At 45.7% G+C, this 19,434-nt stretch overlaps 2 protein-coding genes across 2 annotated transcripts; both read right to left on the bottom strand.

Moving 5' to 3' along the window:
• Positions 1–1,217: 1,217 nt before the first annotated feature.
• Positions 1,218–11,269, bottom strand: TMEM165 (transmembrane protein 165). Its single transcript, XM_072334946.1, has 6 exons — positions 10,944–11,269; positions 8,334–8,559; positions 6,783–6,958; positions 6,108–6,290; positions 3,110–3,215; positions 1,218–2,196 (listed from the first exon to the last, which is right to left on the bottom strand). Exons 1-6 carry the CDS (start codon positions 11,142–11,144, stop codon positions 2,120–2,122), a joined length of 969 nt encoding a protein of 322 aa, XP_072191047.1. The 5' UTR covers positions 11,145–11,269; the 3' UTR covers positions 1,218–2,119.
• A 290-nt stretch (positions 11,270–11,559) lies between these two features.
• Positions 11,560–17,254, bottom strand: SRD5A3 (steroid 5 alpha-reductase 3). The gene is made up of 5 exons (XM_072336440.1): positions 17,008–17,254; positions 14,817–14,968; positions 14,200–14,394; positions 13,275–13,397; positions 11,560–12,762 (listed from the first exon to the last, which is right to left on the bottom strand). The coding sequence occupies exons 1-5, from the start codon at positions 17,208–17,210 to the stop codon at positions 12,503–12,505; spliced, it is 933 nt and encodes a 310-aa protein (XP_072192541.1). The 5' UTR covers positions 17,211–17,254; the 3' UTR covers positions 11,560–12,502.
• Between the last annotated feature and the right edge of the window lie 2,180 nt (positions 17,255–19,434).

Here is a 19,434-nt window from a genome sequence, read left to right as displayed (position 1 = left end):
ACAACACTTCTCACTGCATCTCTTGGCTCAGGGAGAAGCAGAGACAGTTTGGTTTATTTAGTGAATCACGGCTCACTCTCCCAGCACTGCAGGCATTAGCTTAGGATGCAGACTGCCCATAAGCGTAGGCCACATTAGGTGTGACATCTGTCCATCTATACACATCTTATGGCAGTAACCCGTCTCAAGCCTACAGGAGTTTCAAGGCTGGACAGTGCCACATCTGTCCGAAGACAACGCACCGGTAGTATGAGAACGCAGTAAGGAAAGCTGCTAAAATCCCAGCCACTGAACCAGTCAATGTGCAGTTGGCTGAGCCAACAAAGCAGACAGCTGGGGTCTATACACTATGAGGCTGTATGGGAATTTTCAGTTGCTCACAATTGGTTTAATATCAGAACCGTTTCCAGCAGCGCACAGGAAGTTCAGAAACTTTCTACCTTAGGATACAGCCAACTGGTTTGGCTTTTGATCAAGAATTTTCAAGCAGGATGAAGGGCAGGCAGCCTGCAGCGCTGTGATTGCCCAGCATTACCCAGCACATGGGTAAGAACACACTGTGCAGCAGCACCACACAAAAAGCAGCTTCCCGGTGAGCAGTTAAAGTTTAGGCTCTTCCTTGCTTTGGGTTCCCTGTTCTTTCTTTCTTAACGTGATCCAGGCAATGCATCCCCTGCGGGTACGAGGATAAACACAGTGCAGAGGGTGTTTACAGGGTGTGGGAAAGAAGAGGCTGCAGCGATTGGTTACAATGCTTGGTTCAAAACTAAACAAATCAGCGCATGACCCAGTAATTAACGACAGCACTGCCAGCAACACCCTGCCTTCAGGTCAGGACATGAACGTCTAGGCCTGGAGCTGTGATCTGTTTTCATACCACTCTGCTTAACAGGAATCAAGTGGCTTCAATCTTCGGTGCCCGAGAACCTCAGCAATAAAGGGTTTCCTTTGGCAGCAAAATCCAAGAGGGGGCTTCCTACCCTCTGTTCTCAAGCTACAATTTGGACAATGGAATTTGTAGCATTTGATCTTACTTTAGCTTCAGGCTAAAGCAGCAGACAGACGCTATTAGAAACTCTCCCTTCTGCTCTACAGAACTGCTACCGAATAGCTCTTAACATCTTCTTTAAGCTGTTAGCTCAGAATCTATTCGTTACCAAACAGCAGAGAGAACCACGCGCTTCAGTGAACTGCCAACAAACAATAGTGGAAATGACTCCAATTGAGACACTATGTTTTATTAATACTCCTCCAGATTACATTTCTATTCCTAAAAAGAAAAATATGAGCGTATCTAAATCTAAAGATTCCGTTATTGTTCAGTCCTGGGAATGACACGCCGTTAAGTTGGACCACTTTATTACTTTCCACGTACTTTATAACGTTTAGAAAGAAGGAAAAGAAAAAAATAGGAGAAAAAAAAAGAAGAAGTCCAATGCTACAAGCTCCAGATTGCACATCGAACACAGCAGGCTGGTAACCAGCACGCAATTTCCTGATAAAAATCCCTGATTAAGAAGAAGTTTGCCCTCTAAATGAAATTCATAGTATTTTCTGTTGGTGGCTCAGCCATTAAATGCTATAGGAACTGTCCACCCTACCCACCCCTGCTTTTTGTTGCTTACATTAGCCAGCCTCAGGTACGTCCTAGAACCAAAGTCTTTGGAGGTGGGAGTCAACTGTTATCTCTTCAACACTTCGTTCAGCAATATGAAACAAAACACTCCGGTCTGCTTCCAAGGAGGCACAAGAGTAAGCTCTTGAAGCAACAGGAAGGGGAGTCATGTGTAACGGGGGATAAAAAAAAAGAGAAAGCTCCAACATTTATGGACGTAGATTCTCAAAACTCAGCTGAGCCAGGTTCAGCAAACAAGAAAACCACGCAAATCCTACCAAGGCAGCAGGCACCACAGAACATACAAACCAGACAGCAAACAGATCTCCACCGCAGAAGCTGTCCGTAAGCGTGTCAATCCCACCAATCAGTTGCTATAAAAAATTCAGTGTCTCATCTTGGGTGCTTGTTTAACTCTAATTCTGTACATTAATATACAAAACCAGACGAGGAATAGCTGCGAGATGCTTCCAGTCCTCGTCCTTTCGCAGTGATGAAAAACATTTAAAAACCAGAGTCTGGACTTATAAATAGTGCGGAAAATGCAAAAGCTAAGAAGACGATACCTCCTATGATTGTCACTGAAAAGGAAAAACAAAGCAAAGATGAATTAGACATCGAGAAAGTTAAATGAATTCATCTTTATAATGTGTCGTGGAAGATATTTACTTGTTTGTTAAGAAGTCTGATGACCAAACAATCTTTTTAAAACTCAATGCTGCAAACAGTGAAGCAGTAGATGCTATTTCAGTTTTGCCCATACACCATCCCACTCTTTAATCTTATCTACAAAGACATATTCTGGACCTTAGGAAGGACCATGTATCATAGTATCATAGTATCATAGTATTGTGCAAGTTGGAAGGGACCTTAGAGATCATCGAGTCCAACTCCCGGGATTCGAGCCCTCTGTGTAGCAGAGCGGCACTTCTACCCCCTGCTCCACAGGAGGGGATTCGAACCCGGGCCCCCTGGTGTTGCAAACGGGAATTCTACCGCTGCGCCACCGGAGGCACACAATAATAAGTAATGTGTATTACTTCAGCTAGTGTGAAGGTAACTGTACTGAATGAGCTGGTATTGAAACCATTAACTGCCTGCAATGGCCAGAGGCTGCTAGAAGTTGGAGCAGTATATCACTACATTTGGCTCATTCTTCTCTAAACAAGCTTAACAGGCCAGATGGATCTTTGATCTAATCTAAGGTTATTCCTACTGCCAGAGATCCATGCTGGGCTTATTGATAGCACATTAAATTATTGCTAAATTAGCGCTCATCATCTAAGGTCTTAACAAACAAGACAGAACGCACATCTCACCTTTTCGAGTGAAATTTACCCCTTCATCTCCCTTTCTGAAACTGCAGAAAACACCCAAACACTGAACTGATTTTACACAGGTCTCATCAAGCATTCTTCCTGAACGTGCAACCACTGACACCACAGACGTTACCAGTATGAATACGTTTCTCAGCTGGAATGAGTTTTCACTTACCAGTCCTAACAGAAATCTTTTGTGCTATCATTCTCCCTCCAATAACTGCTAAACCAGTGCATAGACAATGTCCCACCGTTCCTCCTACTGCCACACCGTAAGGATCCTGAGGAGGAAACACAGAAGGGAAAGGAAACATCAGCGCAATGGAAAGCCTGCTAGTTCTGCAACAACCTCCTACCATGATGGAACCACAGCTTGGCATCAAGCATGTGGAACACCACCCAGGTGTTTACTCTGCTCCAGTATCTATCACTGCCTTAAAGAACAGTAACAGAGCCTTCAGCCAGTAAGACAGCCTTAATGTAAACCTGACTAATACAGGGGTATTTGGGATGTTTCAATCAAGAAGCGTTTTCAAGTGGTTTGGTGTAGATGCAGAGATCGCTCTGCTGTGCTTAAACAGTTAAGTAATATTTAATGGGAGGGTGGCAGCTGTTGATACACGCCAGCAGGAAGAACATCAACTTAACTATAAAGGAAGGAAAAAACACACAAGTAAACCTAAGAACCGCAACCGAAAGCTTTTGGAAGCAAAAATATTCTAACTACTTTATTATCCAGCTCAAGTTTGTAACAAGTCAACAAGTTTGTGCTTTATACTCTGGTGCCCCAATAGAAAAAATAACCAAAGAGAGAAGTATTGTAAAATCCAATTGTAGAAGTCCAGAGGATAATAAACTGCTTTCAAAATGTATCAGCAACAGCTTTACTGTGTAATGGGCATCACCTCACTACAGTAACAAATCCACTACAGAATGAAGTTTCCAAGATCTGCTTACAAATTACAGCATATATATTAAACACCTGATAAAGCAGAACAGTTCAGCACTAGAAACAGACAAAAAAAAAGTCTTTTAATGACAGATGAAGAAGGCAAGGTAAGAGCCTGATTTTCCTCTGCATTAAGATGAATTAGGGAAGGTGGAGTTCAGTCCTGCGAAGCTCTCCTTCAGGAAACAAAGCAAGACTTCCAGCTCAGAGGAGAAAAAGGCACTGCCTCACTTCATGAGGAATGCATGAAACCTCTAACGTGCAAACAGAAACTGTCCAGGACATGATCTGATGTAAGGAAAACACAGCACTGACTGATCAAGACAACCAGAAGCACAGGCTACTGAGAGAAGCTAAGAGTAGTGGACAAAGAACAGACAGCAAGCTACTCAGGAGCCCAGGAGGGAGGCAGAGCTGTGCCAGCAGAACACATTTGCCTCCACAGTTGGGAACAGAATCCAATATTGCAGGAACTCCTCATTTCCATGCTGACAGCAGCCCACTGGCAAAGGGTGGATCCTGCCCTCTACTCCATTGGCAACTGCTGTCCCATGGGGAAAATAATTTATCACTTCTTCCACAAGTTCAGTACGTTCAGTAGAAATGCCCAGATACAGCCAAGAAAATCAGCCTAACGCGATGCGATAGAATTTCAGTTCCCTTTCCAAATAATTAGGCAGATGAGTGTTTCTTACACACTGAAAACTACTACGGTGTAAATTCAAGTTCCTGGGGATTGTTGTCAGGATTAGGTTAAGACAGACTTAAATCTTTCTCCTGGTGTGCGCTCTGAGACAGTTTACATGATCCTGTTTTTCCCTCCAAAGAAACCATTCACAGTGACAGGAGGGATACTACTCACTTAATGAGCAGCGTATTGTATTTTCACTGAAGCAGCACTTATACAAATGTTTCATATGTTAAAAGCTTAACATCCACAGTTTCCTTTCACAGTCCTCAGTACTTCACACGGACTGCACCTCAGAGCCTGATGGACATTTCCTAATGGGACACTTGAAAAAACACAAAAGAGAAGTCAACCTGTGATAGGACGGGCTTAAGCAACTTACCCAGCACCGTACAATATCTTCAGTGGGGGCAGTAACAATAATTCCTGGTTTGCCACATGGCACGTAGCCACCTGAACAATGAGACCCTCCTCTCTCACCTGCTCCCTGCCTCACTAGCTCTCAGTGCCTTCTCTACACTGTAATAAAGGCAAGAGGCTCCTACAGATTATAGCCTCCTTCATTATGCAGCCTTGATTTCTTCCCCGGGAAGGTCTGAGAGTGCATTGAAAGAAACATCAGCTCTAGGAAAAAGATGCAAATCATCTCAATGCATGGAAAAAACACAGGGCAACTACTGAAGGCTTATAGTCAGCCTTTTAATAAGCCTGATTTTCCTCTAAACGTATAACAGTTATACACACAGTTCAGAGTTTTACTTCCACACACTTGAACAAATTCATTTAGATTCAATACCTGAAGGGAACTTACTTCCAGGAGGGGAGTAAACTCTTCGAAAGGGCTGATAATAGCAGGACTAGGGGAAATGGTTTTAAGTTAAAAGAGGGAAGATTTAGGTTGGATGTTAGGGGGAAGTTCTTTACTAGGAGAGTGGTTAGGTCCTGGAACAGGCTGCCCAGGGAGGTTGTGGATGCCCCGTCCTTGGAGGTGTTCAAGGCCAGGTTGGACAGGGCTCTGGGCAACCTGATCTAGTAAAGGCGTATGTTTGGTGGCCCTGCTAGGCAGGGGGGTTGGAACTACATGATCCTTGAGGTCCCTTCCAACCCGGGTCATTCTGTGATTCTGTGATCTGTGATTTTTAAAAGAGCAGTATCTTAACAACAGTTCCAAATTTGCTAGGATTAAGGTCTCTTTTTAAAGGTGCTGTGTTAAAGCTGCGTTATCTCACAGATCAAAGAAAAAGTAGTTCTGTAACATCCCAGTCTTTATACAGTATCAAGTAACTGCATTCAGCTGCATGATGTCAAACAACTCTTCAGAAATGCCCGTGCAGTTCTAATCATGTGACCGTAGTTATAATAATATGCAGAGCCTCCGTGCATTTATTTTCACATCTCTGCACAGTTGTGACACTAAGTAAGGCACTATAAAGCAGCAGGTGTGAATGTGACACCTTACACGAGGATATTCATCTCTTTAACATAACTGCAGACAACCCAAGGTGAGCAAAAGAAGGGGCATTCTGCATCACTCACCTCTCTGGCTGCCAAGACGATGGTTGTTAACTGGGAACGATCACCCCACTCTGCTAAAAACGTTAAAGTAAATGCTTGTACAAAGATGGGAGAAATAAAATGGAGCCATTTCTTCTGAGGTATAGTGGCAGTTGATCCCGTTTCCACATCACCTGGCCCATTTAACAATTTAGTCCTCTGAAGCTGCAGAAGACAAAGGGGATTAAAAAATATATATAAGGTTAGAAATGTCAACTAAAGAATCCAAATGAAATACTTAAGTTGCAAAGCTGTTAATATCTGGAATGCTATTAGCCACTGACTGTGCATTACTAACTTCCTAAAGCAGGAACCTCTCTTCAAAAGTGGTGGCTCTCAAATCAGGAGTGGATAGAATTGACCCAAAGAACCAAGATTACTATTCCTTATAAGTGGACCATTAAAAAAAATGTAAGAAATTCTACAGGGAAAACCCCTTTTCTCCAGAGAAGTGGGATATGCCACAGATCTGGAATCACCTGCTGAAACAGCATCCATATGGCCGCTTCCATCCAGCTGACCACACGTTTGTTGTGTTAGACTTATTAACTGCAGCCGCGGCTGAACGCCCCGAACATGAAACATGGCGCTGCTCTGCAACTTCAAAGCCATAGCTGCTTCATTAACCATAATTCACAGAGAGAGTTCATGACTTACTTCTTCATCTTTTTTCTTAATTTCTGCCTGAACTTCCTCCAGCTCTTCCTGGCCCTCATCTGGACTCATTTTCAAGCCTTCTCGAAGCATTCTGATGCCAAAAATGGCAAACAGAGCAGTTGACACATAGTACGTATACACACGAGGAATAACTGTTGTGGCATAGCCAAACAAAACTGAAAAGAAAACAAATGCATCATTTGAAAAATAAGAATGAGTATAATTATTTCTCCCATATCTGTCCAAGCAAATCTATTTTTCCACTCAAGGTCTACACAAAGTCTGCTTTCCCCCAAGCACACCAAGAGATTTCACCCATAATCACTTTGGGTTGGTTATGGAGCACATCAATTAATTCTATTTATTTACATGGCTGTATGTTGGATGCCATCTTCTTCCAACCACGTTTTCACTTATTTCAGACCCATCTTCATTAGATGAAGGCAAAATGAGATTTTCTACAAGATAAACTTACTAGACGTGCCCGCATCCAATTGCCTGAATTCACACCTTTCTTCGTTGGCTGAGTGCAAATACCTGGAAGCCACTATTCCTCTCTCTCTCTCCTGCACTCCACCAACTTCAATCCTCCTTTAATTTCAAATCATCAATCCCACTCAAAGACTAAAGAACTGCTTCCACAGTGCATCTACCTTTATGGGTATTGAAGGTGATCAAACTAAGCCAAAGCTACCTCTCAACTGGAAGAAATATGTACCCAAGACTGATTGCTCCACAAAGATCACAGTTACGGACATAAAAGCCCTGTGTAAATACAAGGAAATGATAACCTCACACCTAATGTTCTCAGCTGTTTGGACCACACCATCATACTGCATGTGCACTGAGCCAAGTGGAAACATGTTAATGTATGCATACATCCTTCCTTGCTGGCATCCACACTGTCACTACCAAAGTAACATCACCAGATCAAAATCAAATTAGGCTGCAGTACACATGAAATAATTAGAATGATAACTGCAGCTCATTATATCACAAGGGCAAAAACGTTTCTAAGCACAGCTTGAAAATAAACATCAAAAAATCAACCCAAAGCTACAGCTCCCCACGTGCCATTTGACACCTTGATCCCCCTCCAGCTCTTTGCTCTGTACTGTGTACCACAAAGGTTCATGACTGAACCTTTTACAGCCAGCTACTCATACAACGACACAAGTGTCAGTCAAGGGAAACATGACATCCTATTAAGCACCTTTCCCCTGGGGAAGGAAAAGACCTCAGCCCTACATTCTCTTTAGGTATGCTAATTTAACAGGAGATAATACTAAAAAAAGGAATGAAGAAACCTAAAAGACAAGGGATTGCTTGGGCTCTCCAACTTCTATTCCTTTTCCTTAAAAAACGCATAGGGAGTGTGAGAACCTAATTGGAGCTCAGAGTCAAATGCCACAGCCCCCCAAAATCTACATGAAACAGAAGGCTGCACACACCTGCTGACCTACTACCTTCAATTTAATTTCAGTTAAGGCTTACTAATAAATACAGACTTATCCAGCACATTCAAATACACAAAACAAAACGAGGGCTAACCTGATAAGCACGTCATCAGTCCTAAGGCAAGCATAGCACCAGCCAGTACAGTCAAACGGTTGTATCGCATTGCCATGATGGCTGCAATGAAGAAGGTCTTATCTCCAAGTTCTGATACAATGATGACCGATATAGCAGCCACAAATGCATGAATAAAGCCCAAATTAGTCTTGTCAGTTGACTCTTCATTGACAAGATGAACTGGAGCAACTGGCGAGGGTCCCTTCTGTATGCGGGGGAGGAGACAAAATGAAACAAACACCGGTTAATTAGGCTTGAACATGTAATTCCTGGAAGTACTGAGCTCTCTGCTTCTCCTGTTACATCGCATTGCCTACTGCGGCATTTTAACTATACACCCTCCGTGTATTAGCTATTATTAACTAGTTACTGGCTGCCACCTACCTGAAATTAATAGGTGGTCCTTTCACAAGATGCACCTGCTCTGATGATTGGAACGTTCTACTGGAACGTGAGAGCCACTACCACAGTCAAACAGGGGAGAAGCAACTTTATTTGCTATTGCTGCGGTTGTTGTCTGCTTACATTATGACGCTCAAGCAAGCAAGCACCTTTATGATATGAATACTAAGAACCCAACTCTTCAAATCTTCAAGAAGAAACTGAGCAATTATGAGCACCCGGGAGAAAAGGGAATTCTTTAAGAGTTCCCCTTGAAGAATCTTTGCATCTCAGCCACATTCAAGTCTTATGTAACTTCTCATATACTTCTTTTTGTACACACCGTTGAACACCAGCTCGAAGGCTCCCCGGTGCTCAAACCAGCTCAGCACATTCCAGAATTCCCTCAATAATCAGTGTTTACTCTCATAAAGATTAAGATACCTATAATCAAAAGCAGACCCGAAACAACAAAGCTGCTGTTCACGTGCTTGGCCAGAGATGGCCAAGAAAGTTAACATCTCCACGAACAGAGACAGAGACAGATAGCAGCGTGTTTCGTCAGGAGACTCGCCTCAATAATGCTGGGAAGTCTGAGGTTTGATGTTTGAAACTCTCACGCTCCCTATCTTGCATCATCACTCGGCAATGGAGCCCCAAGAGTAACATTTAAGAAGTTTGAATACAAAGTAACTAATCCTAAACGCCGATAAAAGCAGAAGAGTCCCGAGCTGCAACCCGATAGGCTTTCTTCTGCTTGCACACACAGGACTCCTTCCCCCCCATCAGCATGCAAGCAATGGGGGCTTAGTACAAAAATATTTATCTGTTGAAAAACATGAGCTCATTTGGCCACGCTCAGCTGCCCAGCACAGCATCGGGTACCACCTCCCCGCTGTAGTTTACTGAAAGCAAACACACAAGCTGCTAAAACAAACTCTTTTCTTCCAATGAGTGAGTTTGTCAATTACTGCTTCTCAGATGATGACTCAACACCACTTCTTTTTTTGTCACAGACCCCTAAATTCCTTTCTTTTAGCATTAAAACAAACCCCGATAATCACAGCCTTTCTATCTTTAGCTTGCCAAAATGCTGGCTTTTGTTTGGCACGTGTAACTGAAACAGAAAACGTTGAACTACTTAAGAATAATCTCCTCTGTGCTCCACCTTTATCAATATTATGCCTATTGACATAAAAAAACCTGGGCAAAATTCATTGCCAGCTTTAACCCCAGTACCTCACAATCTCTTCAACACAACCAGCAGAGCACACTTCAATGAAGTGGTGAACAGAAAAGGGGGATGAAAAATAACACTTTGGTGAACTTTTCCCATCCTTTAAAAATCACCAGAGCTCAACCACTGGTGGTCAACCGGATCACAGATGACAATAGGGATGCTTGCTCGGCCACAAGAGCAGCCATAGCAACAGAATCACACACCGAACATCCTAAGCTGGAAGAGACCCACGAGGATGGAGTCACGGACTGCTCTGAGTTGGGAAGGGCCTTAAAGCCCTCCCAGTTCCACCCCCCTGCCGTGGGCAGGGTTGCCCCCCATCAGCTCGGGCTGCCCAGGGCCCCTATCCAACCTGGCCTTGAACACCTCCAGGAATGGGGCACCCCCAGCTCTGTGCAGCCGTGCCACAGCCTGACCACAATTCAAACTGCAGGTCTGGCAGCGCGGTGGAAGCTCTTCTCGAGCCGCGTTCCAGAAGGCGGGCAGCCGCCAGCGGGCCGCCAGGTGAGGGCCGGGCGGCCACACGCGGCCACACGCGGCCCGGCCCTGCCTCCGCGTTCCGTTCCCACCGCCCTCTTCGCAGCGCTGTTCTCGTGTTACCTGCAACACTACAGCTGGGGCTTCACTTCCACTCCCCCGGCTGCTCCCGAAGCCACACTCGGGCGGTCGTTACAGCGCTATCTGATAGAACGTTACTTTTGCACTTCCTCTGCCTTTCTGCCCTCCCGGAGAAGCCTCCTCCCGTCGCAGCCTTTGCGCGCACCCGCGGTCACTCCGCGCGGTTCACCTTGACGTAGTGAGCGCGGAGCCGCGTTCCCGTCGCCCGCCCCTCCCTCCCGCACAGCCCCGGGGCGCTCGCTCCCTCGTTCGCTCCCTCGTTCGCTCCGGCCCTCGCTCTGCCCCGGGGCCTCGAGGCCACGAGAGAAGCGCTCCCTCCCGCAGGCCGGTGCCGCGCGGCCCCGCCTCACCTCGGCCCTCGGCTCGGCTCCCTGCCCCGCTCCCTGCGGCGCGGCCGCCGGCACCTTGTTCCTGCCGGGCTCTTCCTCCGGAGCGGCGCGCAGCCCGGCCGGCGCCGCCAGCAGCACGAGCAGCGCCAGCAAGGCGGCCCCGGGCAGCGGGGCCGGGCCGCGGCGGCCGCGCTCCGGCGGGGAGAGCGGCGGGGAGCCCATGGCGGCCCGCGCGGCGCTGAGGGCCTCTCACGAGCGGCGCGTCATCGCTCCTCGCCGGGGAGCTGCCGCCGCGCGCCGCCCGTCCCAACCGCTTCCTGCCACGGCCCGGGAGCGCGGGGCGGCGCCGCGGCTCTTCCACCCGGCCCGCCCGCCGTGACGGCAGCGGCACGACCCGCCCACGGCGCTTGGGAGGGCGGTGAATGGAGCGGGTCGCTTCGCGGCGCCTCCGGAGGGCCGCCAGAGCGCTGCCGCCGAAAGAACGCGACGTGGTCCAGGGGCCGGGAAGGAGCGGCTCTGCGTTCCTCAGCCGGCGTTACGGGGTCCGCGGGAGAGGCGCAGCGCCCCAAGGAGAGCAGGAGCTGAGGTTCTGGGGTGTATTTACCGCGACTTTGAGAAATGAGACGAAACGGGAACGGAATGTATCAAACATCTTTTAATTAAATATTTTGCGTCGCAGGATATTCCCGAAGTACATAAAAACTCGTCATATACAAAACACTCTGAACTATACACAAAGAAACCTGAACGCGCTGGAATACGACCGGCCATCTGCTCCGTCACACAGATCTCAGCCCCTCCCGTACCATGAGGAGGACCGCCCCGTCCGGCAGCACCTCCGAGCTGCAGGCTGCTGCAGGCGGTTCCTTGCACCTGCCCACACAGGCCCCTTAAGGACCAGGGCAGGCTGCTGCCACCCCACAAAACACGAAGGACGTCAAGGATCTGAACTTAGGATGCAATCTGCAAATTCTCTAGGCTGAGAACCTTCCACGATTTTCCCAGATTGAGGATAAACAAGGCGTGTTTTGTGCTGTTTATTGCTGCTGCTGAGAGTGAGTCACCCCTCCAGCACAGCTTCCTCCACCGCTCCTTGTGTTCACAGTTGCAAGGCGCTGCCTGGTTTTCATTACCACCAGGGAAGCACAGAAAGCCAATACGTCATTTGCAACTCTTCAGGGGGAGGCAAAGAAAAGAGAACGCATATAAATATGTTTAAGTGTTGGGCAAGGCATGAAATACAGCAGTTCAAATGATTCCCTGCACTATCGTTTCTCCTTGGTTCTCCTGTATATGTATCGTGGTTTGCTGCACAACAGTAAATGCTTTTTGCATAAAAGAGGACTATAAAATAGAGAAGACCCAGTTAGCATCTCATCAGTTCTAATTAAGGTCTTCATTAAACTCCTTTGCTTGTACAATACACAGAGACCTTAAGTTTCCCCACATAAATTAGCAACACTGATGAGATGAAAATTAAGAGTTTTTAACCTCTGTAGCATAGAGAAAGTGTGCGATTTTGCCTCGGCTTTAGTAAAACATTTGCCATTTTGCACCAAATACACTTTAGAAGGCATCTTCTAAAACACAAATGGTATGAATGCTTTTCGATGCTTTGGGTAGGAGGTAAATTTTTCCTGATAGAACTCATGACACAAAACAGCAGCCAGTGTCTGGTTAAAAAAGACATACATCACTACAAACCACCAGGTCACGTTGTGAAATCCAAACGTGACGGCCATAGATATATAGATAAGGAGTTCTGCAAAATAATGAGGGCAAGAAACTCTTTCAAACCAGTCTCCAAAAGGTATATTGTGGGTCAGACTTAAAACCTCTCCTGCAAGCAAACAGAAAGAAATTAATTGAGAACAACGCATTAAATGAACTCCTCTACTCACAATTACAGAACAACACACTCATTAAAATGATCATCATCATTCTCTCCATCTGATCTGGCAGCTTTGCATGTCTTAATGAAGTAAGGCATCACCCTCTGGCTGTTTGTGTAAATACATAGAAGGAAATGTACTCTTAGCCCCTGTGGAGATAGAAGTGAGGTCTCAGAGGAGCGGCACAAATCCTGCGCATTATAATTTGTCTGTCCTTAGGATGACAGAAGCCAGACCCTTCAGTGGAACTTCTGGAGATACACACACACGTACGTGACATTCAGCTGTCTGATCTCTTTTCCAAACGGTTTCATTTAACCTGCTGAAAATCTTAAAGAGTGCCGCACTACAACATGAAACAATACCGGCATTTTAAGGTGTTAGAAGCTATAAGGAGCCTATTGAAGCAACCAGCAAATATTTCCACAAGTAACTTGTTCCCAGCAATGAAACGCCTTACCTGATTTACTTTTTCTAAGATTAGCTAGAATCACGAGACATCTGTGCTGGTGAAGAGAGGCCCAAACGTACATCACAATGCCTACGATGTGATACCAGAGGATCTGCACAGAAAGTCCTTTTCCTGAATAAAATAAGCTTCGTTACAATATGGTTCATCTTTTTCTGAGCATTGTCCCAAAACGGTACATACACATTTTTGTCTTATAAAATCCTAGCAGTAAGATGCTAATTTGTTTCTTAATCTTTAGGTACACTACTGCATACGACTGATATATAATTCACAGCCTCAGATCTCAGTACTGAACTCTGTTTATAACTCTTATTATCCTAATGAAAGACACTGCCATGTCTAGAGTCAACACATAAGTACAGTTTGTCCTGTTCACAGTGAGTGGTACATATACACTGTAAACCACTTACCCCAGCAAAAACTCTGTGCTGAAGATGGTCTTTTATGTACAAGTGAATATATCATCTCTGAGTATCCGTCAGATAAGTATTAAACAGGTCCAGATTACAAAGGCTTTATCTACTCATACGCAGTCTGAAGGCTGTTTTAAAAATAACTTGATTAAACTAGGCCTGATGTGGTTCTAAGTGGTTAAAAGCTTTGCCAAACTCACATACTTGGTAATGACCACTTTGCATAAATCAAGTCACAGGAGAAATGCTACAGTCAGCTCAAGGGTTGCAGAGAAGCAAGCAACAGTTCAGTGGAATGTGCTGGCAGAAACAGGTCATACAATTTCTGTTTTATTCACGGAGACATCACAGTACCAAAAGAAAGAAGAGGCTGACTGAAATAAGGCAGAGTTATTATTACTTCTCATCAATTAACACACTTCTCACACAAGTCCTCCACCAAATCAAGCGAGCCAACTGCCTCCACGGAAAGAAACGGTAACAATGAAGCAGGTACTCACCATTCCTAACATCAGCAGGCACCTGACATAGCACAGTTGAGCCAACAGCAACGTAATAACCAAGTCCAAAGCAATACTGCGCAATGTGGATGACCCCATTGGAAAACACGCTGGTATTGAGGCATTCTGCAAGTCTTCGAAAGCTATGCAGCCATAGGAGCAGGAGAACCAAGAGTGCAGAGAAGTGTTCACTGTCTGCTTACAAATTAAAAATAGCAACTTAATAGGACCGATTCAACCCTAATAATACTTCAAAAGAGCTCATTTTCCTCTCCCCAAAGCAAAATCCTTACCCTCTTTTTAAACTAACCTAGCACTGGGAAAAGTATTTGTACATTTGATGCACTGCTGACTGCAGAGACTGAGCAAAACTACATCTACAAGGTGCTAATAGTTGCTCCTGCTAAAAAAAACTGCTGAAAGCTACTAAATGCATAACACAGAATGACTTCCACCTTGAATAATGCCAAAGGGAACCAGTATTGCAGGAAAGTCACTTGGAGCCTAGCCTAAGAGCAGCTTATGAGGTAGCACATGAAGAATACATATTAAGCAAAGGATGGTAACACAGTTTTGTAATATTTACGTGGCTTCTTCATAATAGCTGGAATACCCACCCGTATTCTGGTCCTGCAAATCTCTGCCAAAAGCACTATGGAAGATCTGAATCCACGGGGGGAGCGATGCTCCAAGAAACTCAGCTTGAAAAAGCCTGATCAGCAGAAAGCCATTCCAGAGTATAGAAACGACATAAAAATGAGTAAACCACCTGTGGGAACAAAAATCATCTTCATTAATGTTCTCTTCATTCTTTAGATGGAAATGTAGGTGCAGGACAGGCTTGTCTCATGGTGAGTACATGCCTTTTTGGCTCACCTATCAACAAGACTACGTTTGAGGCTGGTCTGTTTTCAGTAGTTCGTGGGGACAGGACTAGGGGAAATGGGCTGAAACTTCAGCATAGGAAGTTCCGCATGAATGTGCGCAAGAACTTCTTTACAGTGAGGGTGACGGAGCACTGGAACAGGCTGCCCAGGGAGGTGGTGGAGTCTCCTTCTCTGGAGATATTCAAGACCCACCTGGATGCCTACCTGTGTGACGTGGTGTAGGGAGCCTGCTTTGGCAGGGGGGTTGGACTTGATGATCTCTAGAGGTCCCTTCCAACCCCTACAATTCTGTGATTCTGTTTCTTTAGAACATTCAAACCTTTCCTTTTGGAGAACCGTGGGTGAGAAGACAACTCCATTAGTTAGTGAAGCAAAGCAAAACAACACCCTTCCAGAACAGCTCACGTACATCTCAACAGCAATAAAGAGGCCAAGTAAGAAACTCAAATGCTAGCAAGCTTCGTTGCACACTCCACCATGACTTGCCCATTAGCAGTTAGTAACCCAACGTTCACTCCTCAGTTCTATCTCCTACCAAGCAGAGACAGTGATGTCCACTCTGCAGATTTGCAACAGCAAATATTAAAGTTTCCTCCATTTTCTGCTTAAAAGACAAATCAAACTTGTATATGGACAAAACCGTATCCTCAAGATAAGGTTCAAGAGCTTCAAGCTCTTTTTCTCTCAACTATTACTTGGTAGACTTCTGTCTCATCAGCTGCTGGAGAACTTTCCCCACATGCAGTGGCTTTTGTCACAGCAAATAAAACAAGCCCTGCCAGGTTAGCTGAGAAATGCCCTGTGAGATTTCAATAATCTCAATTATGCATGTGACCTACAGAACAATCCAGCACTACAGTAAGCACAAATGTCCTTCAAGGAAAGAGGAATGCTTTGTGTTTGCCAAACCAACTTGAAATCAATCATAACATTTGACAAGATGGATGGGCAGAGTTAAAAACCAGTCTGGGCTAGTGAAAATCCAATGCCTGTTCAGAAACAAGGCGCAGATGAATGGGGACAGAAAGCATCTCAATGGCTAGCTTCGGGATCTTCTCAGCTAGCAGGATTACAGGTTCAACACTGCAGTAACAGAATTGTTTCATACATTTTGAAAGCTTTGGGTTACATAGCACCCTAATCCTGTCCTGCCAGTCTGGTAAGGTCATGTCATGCCTACGTTCAAGTCAAAGGCCAGTTCTAGCCAAAAACCTCAGCTGAACAAAATGAGAAGCTGTAGAGTTTTAATTCTCTCTTTTCCCTCTTTTATTCTACTGAACACAACCCATTAAGAAGAGGTCTTCACAGCAATTTGGTTGTTACAGTTGTGCTCGGGTAACACAACAGGCCTTTTGCCTCATTAGAGACCATTCACACAGTACCCAGACATTTGTATTAACATGCTATTATGGGCACCCTGTGGTGTGTTTTATAAAGAAACTCAGAAGGAAGAAGACAATGACAGAATCAATGATCCATATGGATCCCTTCAAATCAGCGTATTCTGTGGGTTTATGACTGAGAACCGATTTAAGAAAGCAACCCCACAGCACATCTGCACAGTCACACTCAGGAGTTCATCCTTCCCAGATCCAGTCCTGCTGCAAGGTCTGTTGCACAGATACTGCATGCGGCTGGGATTCAAGAGTAAAGAACTTCAGAGTCTCACAATCAGCACCTCGTGGGAGCCATATACTTAGCTATATTGTAACTCCAGAGTGGGCAGCTTCTCTGCGGGACTGAAAAGCACGTCAATAAGCTAATAATATACTGAGTTTTAATATTCGGAACAGTGCAACCCGCCTGCTAGCCGAATATATCTGCAGGCACCAAACGGGCACCAAAACAACACCTGACAGGGCCTTCAACGCCCTCAGCTCGCAGTCACGGCAGCCGCTCGCCCCCCCCCTCCCCGGCCCACCTCTTGGGCACCTGCAAGCGGCGCAGCCAGGCAGCCTGCTGCTCGCCTCTCTTGGTCTTCCCGTAGCGGATGAGGTCCTGGAAGAAGATGGAGGCGATGTGGGTTCCTCCGCCGGGCCGTCGCGCCTGGGCCCGGTGTAGCAGCAACAGCACCAAGAAGGCGGCAGCCAGCAAGGCCCAGGCAGCGCCCAACACCGCCGGCATGGCCCCAGTGCGGGGCCTGCGGAGCACCGCCCGCCTCAGGCCCGCCCCGCTCCGCCCACAGGAACGGCACAGCACGGCGGGTTCGGGGCCGGCCCGCCTCGGGCTGTGGCAGCGCCGCTGCCTGCAACGCGAGGGAGTTTCACAGCCGTCGCTGCTTTGTTTCTTATTTCTGCGGACCTAAAATAGCTACCGATAAACAAAGTATGTATTTGGAGTGTTATCTAGTGCCTCTCTCCGCGTGCAAACGGGCATGTTCGCTGTTCCTCTCGTTCTCGTTTGGAGCTGCCACAGCCTTGGGCGCTGCGGCACATCGAAAAGCACCGTGGAACCTGCCAGTTGCACCCTGATGTCTGGGGGCAACCCGTGAACTGCACTGCTGCAGCCTGGGACACCTACTTGTCATTTTTTTTCCTAGTATTATTCTCCTCTACACATGCAGGAGTCTTGCTCAGGTCTTCACACGTTATGGTCTAGAGTAAAACTACATCTTAAGTCAGGAAAAAGTAGCTGAACAATATTTCAAAGTCTTTGTAGAACTGCAGAAAAGACCTCCCAGGTTAAGTTCAGCCGTCAGCCCATCTCCTCATGCCCGCTAACCATGTATCTCAGTGACACATCTATACACTCCTTGAACACCTCCAGGGACAAGTGACTCCATCACCTCCCTAAGCAGCCCATTCCAAGGACTCATCACTCTTCATGAAGAGAAATGTTCCTAATATCCATCCTGAATCTCCTGTGCAACTTAAGGCCATTGCCTCTCATCCTGTCACAGTTACCTGGAAGAAGAAGTTGACCTCCACCTTGCCACAACCTCCCTTCAGGCCACCGTAGGGATCTCAAATCTTCCCTGAGACTCCTCCAGACTGAACAGCTCCAGCTCCCTCAGCCACTCCTCATAAGCCTTGTGCTCCAGACTCCTCACAGCTTCCTTGCCCTTCCCTGGACACACTCCAGGGTCTTGGTGACTTTCTTATAGTGAGGGACCCAAAAAAAGTGGTGACTCTCTTGTGACTCACTGAGACTGAGGTCTGTAGTACACACAGGTACTTTCAGAAGAATTTTTGTCAACACAGCTGTACCTCCACAGTGCTTAGGTGAGTGTAGAACAGTACTTTGCTTCCTGTAATGGATTGAATTATGTCATTACAAGCACTGTATTTGCATTCCCACCAAGTCCTAAACACACATAATATGTGTGGGTTTTGTTGTTGCTTTTGTTGCAGTTTGTTTTTTCTTTTTTCTTTTATTTCTTTAGGTCAAGCTTGATTGAAACACATTATTGAATTCTACCTAGGACCTTTCCTAAACAGAGGCATAAGCCTTGCCTAAATGATTTTGAAGTTGCTTTTATGATGTGTTAGTCCATCTTAACAGTAGATCCTGCAAGGCAGCACGCTCAGCTGAAGCACTCATGACATCGATAATATTGCTTTGTGAAGAAATCTTTGGAAGTGTGCATTTTCTGCTAAAACATATGATGACAGCTCTGTATTTGTATCCACAGAAAGTGCTGTAACAAATATTCTAATGTCAATATGTTTTATGTCAAATTTCAGGAGTGAGTCTAATGTTCTTGCAAGTTCAGTAGAACTCAATCACAGATCTGTTTCAGGGTTTTCATGTCCAAGCCATTCCCGTGGTGTATGGTCCTCCAGCAGCACAGGGAAACAGAATCTGACATCAAAATGTGGTCACGTTGCTGGCTGTTTCCTCAAGGCTTAGGTAACTGAAGGAAGAAAGGGAAGGAATACGGCTGCGAGGCTTGGAAATAGCTTGGAAGAAAGAGGATCTGATGGTTGGCTGTTTTAAGTACAGGTTCTATATATTTTCAAGTTATGCTGAGGAATATGATATCTTTTCAATATAACTTGAACCATGCTTCTTCTTTCATTGTATACTTCTTGCACAGTGGTAAGGTCGTCTCTTTCTAGGGTTTTTCCTTTGCACTTGGCATTGCAGCCCTGTGCAATGATTTCCACTCTTTTTATGCTATTGGTCCCTCTAGGTGGCACCAGCACTCTGTGGTTCCTCGAGTGCCAGAGGAAGCTGCCCACTGGCTCTGGTCTGGCTGCCTGCAGAAGCCCGTGGTCCTGTCTGGTGGATTTCCCGATGGAAATAGAATCTTGAAGGATTCAAAATAAAAGTGTCTATCAGTTTTTCATGCTCCTGGAACTAGAGTTGTTGCAACGAGTTTCACGCAGAAAGATTTGCAGTGAAATTA

The sequence above is a fragment of the Excalfactoria chinensis genome, chromosome 4 (genome assembly GCF_039878825.1).
Source record: "Excalfactoria chinensis isolate bCotChi1 chromosome 4, bCotChi1.hap2, whole genome shotgun sequence".
Classification (NCBI taxonomy): Eukaryota; Metazoa; Chordata; class Aves; order Galliformes; family Phasianidae; genus Excalfactoria; species Excalfactoria chinensis.
This window is presented reverse-complemented; position numbering and strand designations above follow the sequence as displayed.

Coding starts and splice junctions, on each gene's coding strand:
- SRD5A3 (XM_072336440.1), bottom strand. CDS start 17,210: ATGCCGGCGGTGTTGGGCGCTGCCTGGGCCTTGCTGGCTGCCGCCTTC. Junction 14,395..14,816: donor TTTGCAGGACCAGAATACGG/GTGGGTATTCCA, acceptor ATTTGTAAGCAG/ACAGTGAACACTTCTCTGCA. Junction 12,763..13,274: donor TCTTAGAAAAAGTAAATCAG/GTAAGGCGTTTC, acceptor GTTTGCTTGCAG/GAGAGGTTTTAAGTCTGACC.
- TMEM165 (XM_072334946.1), bottom strand. CDS start 11,144: ATGGGCTCCCCGCCGCTCTCCCCGCCGGAGCGCGGCCGCCGCGGCCCG. Junction 8,560..10,943: donor GAGCCGAGCCGAGGGCCGAG/GTGAGGCGGGGC, acceptor CCCCGCATACAG/AAGGGACCCTCGCCAGTTGC. Junction 6,959..8,333: donor ACTGATGACGTGCTTATCAG/GTTAGCCCTCGT, acceptor TTTTCTTTTCAG/TTTTGTTTGGCTATGCCACA.